The following is a 7,109-nucleotide window of genomic DNA, read 5'->3' as shown; positions in this document are numbered from 1 at the left end:
AGTTAAAGGGTCAGTTTTTGATTTTTTCCTTTTATATTTATAAAAACTCAAGAACTAATCCTACATTCATGGGAAAAAAATTGTGAATTTTTACCAAGGACAAAATTTTTGGGTAAAACTTTAGTTAAAAAAAATTAGCCTTGCTATTAGCCATATGAATCATATATTGAATTTATGCACCAAAAAAATCATCCAATAATGACTTTGAAAATTAATAAAAAATCTTATATAATTTTTACTATAAAATAAATTATTTATAATATCAATAAATTACAAATAATAATTTGATATCTTACCAACTTATTTACAAACTTAAATAGTACAATCTCAAATCTATAAATCTCTCTCTCTCTCTCTCTCTCTCTCTCTCTCTCTCTCACACACACACACACACACAATTATATATATTTACATGTATACATATTAACATATAGGCTAAAATGCAAAACTCACTCTCTAAATTTCACCACTTTTCATTTTAGTCCTGTAAGTTTGCAATTTGTCATTTCAATCATCTAAATTTCAATCCTCCTCATTTTAGTCTTCTATTAACGTTTCATCCAAATCTGCCATTAACCATATTTAATTATTTATTTCTTACATTAAAAAAAGTTTTTTTTTAATACAAAAAACCTAGATTTTAACCCCCCACCTAAGTGAAAACCCTTTTTCCTGTTCCCTATGCCCAAAACAACCAAAAGAAAAAGTCCCAAAACCTAAATCAAACAATAATAAATTCATTCCTAAAAAAAAAACAATAATGATTTTATATAGATCCACCAACAACCTCGATTATATCTTCAGTCTTTGAATCTATTATGCCTCTACACCGATCTCTTTCCCTCTCAAACCCCAAAATCCACTCCCTCGCGGATCGACGATTATTCACTCGTCGCCTCCCTAGATATCTGACTACCTACAAGCGACGAATTCATTCTAAGAACCTAAGTCTCACTATAGAGTCTACTAGCTAGAAAAATAAAAATAAAAAGGTAGAATAAAAGGAAAGAGAACTTATAGATGGACAATTCCTTGGAAAAAGGGACGGTCCTAGGAAGTTGACGGCAACGAAGATGACGAGGCTAGGAGGTTGACGAACGAAAGGAGTTCGGAAAGTGACGGTCTCTCTCTCTCTCAAAATCAGCAAATGATGAAAATTTGGAAATGAGAGAGGAGGTGAAATATATATAGGCAAAGAGGGCACGGAAGACGAAGCGACACGCTCATCCAGAAACGGAGCCAATCAGTTTGTGCCACGTGTCCAAGCATTTAATGAAGGCGGCTCGAAGTATCACACATGAATGACCTTCTTGATGATGTGTACTCCATAGCCCGTCAGCCAAAGTTGACGAGGTTATGGAGTAGGGGGCAGCTGATAAGAATAATTTTATAGTTAGACCATGATAAGAAAAAAAGGCAACGAACTCAATGATCCCGTCGGCGGCGCTTGCCACAAGTGACTGCATCATGAAGTCTACAGCTTCATAACAGCTGACGACCCTAACAAAGGGAAGACATCATAAGCTGACGATCCTAATAAAGGGACGACGCCATAAGCTAACGATCCTAATAAAGGGACGACACCATAAGCTGACGATCCTAATAAAGGGACGACGCTATAAGCTGACAACCCTAATAAAGGGACGACTCGGTAGGCTGATGAGAACAAGCTAAAGAGGGTAAGGGAACCTCCATCTATAGTCTTACTTGATCTCCACACATACATATATAAGGAGAGTTCTTGCGTCACACGCTTAACCTTAATCGAGAAGACTCCTGTAAGGAAACGAACTCTAGGAGATATACAAAATCCAAGAGGTTCTTTTCTGGAAGGAAATGACTTCTTGGCTAAGGCACGGATGTCAACCCCACATTACTATAAACACCCAAAACCCTCATAAATCAAGGTACGCATAATTCACTCTAGCTCTGGCACTTTAGAGTTGTGAACAAAAGATTTCTCTAACTTGACTGTCGGAGAGTATTTGGTCGGTACCACACCGGTACTCCTCTTAAGGTTTTTAGTTTTTGTGTTGTGCAGGTTCTCTATCGGGAGCACGTAAAGACCATGTGACTTATTGACGATTTTCGGCATCGTATATATATATATATATATATGAGTTCAATTCACGTTGAAAATAGAATTAATTGAACAAATTAAGTCAACACTACTAACGACCAGGGTAAGCAGAATTCAATAGAGGGTCGAAGAGGGGCTTTCTAAGTGATAGTATCAGAGAATTGTACGCGGAGAAAGACATTATGTGCGTGTTAAGGTGATTACCAAAAAAAAAAAAAAGGTTGTTAAATACGTTGGTCTTTGAACTATATATGGTGTTCTTAAGCGTAACCATTAGGCGCTGTAATAAGCTTCAATGCCAATGCGGAAGGATGCCGCTAAAAGAATGGAACGTTTCTTCGCTCTACTAGAAGCGTCAGATCATTGAAGGATAAGAGAAGTTGTAAGTTGACCCGGCGGTTTGGAAGCTGGTAATCGTGTGTGAATTCTTTCAAGGCAAGGGCTGACATGATTCGACATTGTTATTTACTTTAATAATCTGATCGAGGTGGTTTTCATTTACCAGCGCATATGTAGTCTAAGTTCTTATGGCGCCCCTGTGAACATCTTTTCTTATTAATGTATTAAAGAGGGTCTCTCTAATCAGTGACAAGTGAGGAACTCTAATTAATAGAGTTAGACATTTAACTACTTCCCTAATTTTGATTTTTTTTTTTTCATTCTTCACTCAACTTAATTATTTAAATTTAGGGTCCGATTAATGTATGTCCTTAGAGCACACATTAAGCCTTCCACTTTTAAAAATATTTTCTTGAAAATTGAAAACTCTGTCAATACTTTTTCAATTACCGAAAAAATATTTTTAAAAATAATTTATTATTGTGTACCCTAAAGGTATACATTAGTAAAATCCTTAAATTTATATTCATAATACAAGTATATATGACGCGTCGGATTTGGGTTTTTGCTAAAAATTGATTAAGCTAAAAAAATAAAGTGAAAAAAATGTTAGGACAAACACACATCCAATCAAGCTCAAGTTTGTTTGCCAACTCATGTTATAGCACTGCCCGTGTGAAGTTCTGTTGCCAGATGCCGTCGATCCATCATCAATTAATTTAAGTCGGTCGTCTTTCGGTACAATTCCGGTTGTTACATTGTCATACTACAACTTCATGACTCTGGATGTCCGAACTCCGACATTTTCTGAGATAATCATAAAAGCTACAAATTCTCTTTAGGTGACTAAATTTTTAGGGCACAGAAAAGCTGAAACCCTAGTACGAATCATCACCATCATGATTGATAGGCCAGTTCAATAAAGAGAAATTGTATTGTTGCTTTCTTTGGCCAAGAGGCATGTTCTGAAGTCCAATATAGCTACTAACCCCAACAGTGTGTTGTCAAAACCCCCCATTGCCTCCATTTGTAATATTCTATATACCACTCCATTAAGTAATATATCCACAACTGCTGCATGTGACTTTGGGGCCGGGCATCCATATTGTTAACATATATTCAAAAACAAAATCATTAATAAGTGATTATCTACAATCATTAGCAAAATATGAAACCTCCTTTTGATCAAATAATGTTATGAAATGGAATAACCCTAAGTTTAGCTCATCAGATCAGCACCAATATATATGCAATATAAATAGAAAGCTAGAAAAAAAAATAGCACACCAAAACAAGTGCCACAAAAAAACGTTGGATATTTTATTATAATATATAATATATAGATGAACAAGAGACCCCATTATTTTGTTATCAACCTGTTCAAAACCACCATATATAGCCTCACAAGGTTACAACACGACTTTATATTTTGATTTTATTGGATTTTATATCCTCGCAACCTTTTTCCCACTCATACAGATGTTCTCTCTAGCTCTAATATATCTAAAATTGGAATACTGATATTCTGAGAACTCAACCATGAACAAGGCCATAAGATAAAGCCATTAGCAGGATTGCAGCTTCCTTCTCATCTTGAGGGAAAACCCGTTGAAAGGCTGAATTTTTACTCAAGCTTATTGTGAAGTCCTCGAAGCAAACCTTCTTTCTGCCATGATCTGGGGTATTGAGGTTGCACTTTTTCTTGAATTTTGGAACATAACTTTTACTGGCTCTCTTATCCTTGTGCTGCACCTTAGTGCTCTTCATAGATGGGGGGTTTGCTGCAAGAATTGTGCCATTTGCTGCTGCTGCAGCTGCTGCCAAGGCCCGTCTAGCCTTCCTTTGTCGAATTCCACACGCGTTACAAAGCGACTGCACCATGATAATTGTACAAAAATGTGTAAGTTTCACATTTTCAATCAGATGGACTGATAAATTAATTAGCATATATATGCTTGGTTCTTAAAATTATCTCTTCACAACGGCTATCTAACCCGAATAATTGGACGGCAATTGTGATAGCTAGACAACATTGATAATGAACTCTTAAATCAAATAGTACCTCTTTCCCTTCTAACAATAAGGTTCAAGACCAATCAAGTGCATATCAGCACATGTAATTATTAAAATTGAAAAGAAAAAGAAAAGTATATATTTTTCGCTATGTCAACACGAAACCTGAGACAAAGCATATAAAAAAATATACCTTAGGGCCTCTGGGACCACTCCTCCAAAGAGGGGTCTTTGTTGTGTTACAATCAGCACAAACCCTAACTGTGGAGTTGTTGTTGTTGTTGAAAGAATTGTTGCTACTGTTGTCAGTCTTTGAAGGAGCCATTGGTTGCTTCTGATCTTCAAACTTCTTCATAGAATTAAGTGGTATATCCGCATGACCTGTTTGTTCTGAATTTATCATCTTCCGCATCATTCTCATCTTTGAAGGCATCCACTTAACAGAAAAAGTCTCACTTTGATCTTCAATTTTACTCTCTTTGTCCCAAAAACTGAATTTATTTTCACTGTCACTTTCATTCTTCAGTGATCTATGATCACATGATGATCCACCATGTGCAACAAGTTTATCAACCTAAAAAATAATAAGGCGATGCAAGTATGCTCAGAAACAAAGCATTAGAAGTGAAAATTATAAGTACACATATTTGTATATAAAGTTCAAAGACATGAAATCATACATATATTTATTACCTCTTGATCATTTTGGAAGTGGTTTAATGCCATGTAGTAACACCCTCCTTGATCTTGTGCTGGGTTGAAGAAAATAGGGTTTGAAAAAGAAGAAGATGAAGAAGAAACTTGAGGTGTTGCACTTATTAAGAGTCGGTGGTGTTGATCTTGGTTAAGCTCTAAAGGAAAAGGAGAAGGTGGTGAGTTATGATAAGGAGGAGTCATTGAGAGAAAGAAAGAGAGATGAAAGGATTGAAGGAAGGACAAACACCTTTGCTGATCTTGTCCTGTAAAAGCGGAATATGTTTGAGATGAGGAAGATTGAGAAAAAAGAGAACTACAAAATGCAAAAAAGGCCTGTATGATAGAGTTGTAAAAGCCTTTTTAAAAGAGGGAAACAGGGCAGACAGAGGGCCTAAAGCTATAACTATAAGACATTCACGTGACCTCAGGACAGCCAAACAAACAAGTTAAAAGAGACAAACCACAAAGAGATGTGTGGGATGCTACTACACGTACAGTACACAGCCTCAAATGACAAAACCCTATCTCCAAAAATTTCACCCCACAAACCCTAGTTGAAATAAATAAATAATTATATTAATACAGACAAGATTAAATGCTAGCCACACAATAAATTATTGATGTACTTACGCATCTTAGACCAATCATCTAGGTTCCGAAGGCTGTCACGAGAGTAAAAATATGGCATGTATACATGATTAAACAATTTGGGTCGATGAAAATGTTTTCCTCGTTTCTTGTGATCATTTTTTGGTGCATCTATTTTGTCAAAAGGTGAATATAATTTTGGCAAAAAGTAATGTTAGGAACATGTAAAAATATATAATTTTATACCACAATTTGATATATGGCGAGTTGTGATTAGTAGATGTGTGATAATGGGTCATGTGATGATACATTTTCACCAATCATAACTCGTCACGTGATGAGTTATAGAATATAGTTGTGCATTTTTATGTGTCCTTAATATTACTCTTTTGCAAAATATGAATTAGAATTCACTTTTATACCCAAAAATAAAATGGAATATCTAGATTCCTCAAATCTATATTTTTCTCCCTTCAAACCACAAAACTTAATCTATTTTGTTATTAACAATAGTTTTCCAATTGCCTCGCCCAAACCATATTTTACTATTTTATGCTTTTTAGTGTTTTTTGGCCATATATTTTCGGTTTTTAGAGTTATTCCAACCATTTTATTTATCATGTTATCTCAATGCATACTCACATGGTCTGATGTGATTAATTTTTTAAATAACAAAATGTTCCCTAACGACAAGGAAAATGGGCACAATCACTTCCACTCATTGATGGTTTTACAGCATTGTATATTATCTTCACCGTAGATGTGGTTTTGGTATCTAAGAACGACAAGGGAAATCGAAGCATTGTCCAGATTAGAAGAGATGGATTTGGATGGCATGGAACCCAACAGATCCTCACCTTAGTATTGCCACAGGCATTGAATGCTTGTGCAGCTAATAGCTAGCAGTGCAGGCAAAGGGACATGTTCATCACCGTCACCACTACTTTTGCCATCATCAACCTGTGTCTTATTTATAAATTTATTCCTTTCAGTTTTTGTCCATAATTTATTCAAGGCGGAAATCACATTTTCGTCCTTATATTTTCAATCGATTCCCATTTTGGTCCTTAAATTTTATTTTTACCACTTTTAGTCCCTATCATGAAAAATGCTTTCCGTTTTGGTCACTGCTGTTACATCAAAGACGGAAAATGCACATGTGACAAACAGCAGAATTAAAAAAATATTAAAAAAATTTTATTTTATTTTAAAATAAAATAAAATTTTAGTTATCATTTAATTATTTAAATAATAATTGTTCTTCATGTTCTTCCCCCAAGAGCATGGTTGCCCAGAAAATAAGAAATTCAAGATTTTCTTCTCTTTTCTTGCATTTTCTTAGCATCCAAACAAGCAAAAACATATACAAAAGCATGATCAAACTCAGATACTT

At 35.1% G+C, this 7,109-nt stretch overlaps 1 protein-coding gene across 1 annotated transcript; it reads right to left on the bottom strand.

Moving 5' to 3' along the window:
* Positions 1-3,715: 3,715 nt before the first annotated feature.
* On the bottom strand, positions 3,716-5,508 carry LOC142608937 (GATA transcription factor 21). The gene is made up of 3 exons (XM_075780591.1): positions 5,126-5,508; positions 4,626-5,006; positions 3,716-4,291 (listed from the first exon to the last, which is right to left on the bottom strand). Exons 1-3 carry the CDS (start codon positions 5,327-5,329, stop codon positions 3,953-3,955), a joined length of 924 nt encoding a protein of 307 aa, XP_075636706.1. The 5' UTR covers positions 5,330-5,508; the 3' UTR covers positions 3,716-3,952.
* Between the last annotated feature and the right edge of the window lie 1,601 nt (positions 5,509-7,109).

This window comes from Castanea sativa, chromosome 1 (assembly GCF_040712315.1).
Source record: "Castanea sativa cultivar Marrone di Chiusa Pesio chromosome 1, ASM4071231v1".
Taxonomy (NCBI): Eukaryota; Viridiplantae; Streptophyta; class Magnoliopsida; order Fagales; family Fagaceae; genus Castanea; species Castanea sativa.
The sequence above is the reverse complement of the archived record's forward strand: the minus strand, read 5'-3'. Positions and strand labels throughout refer to the sequence as shown.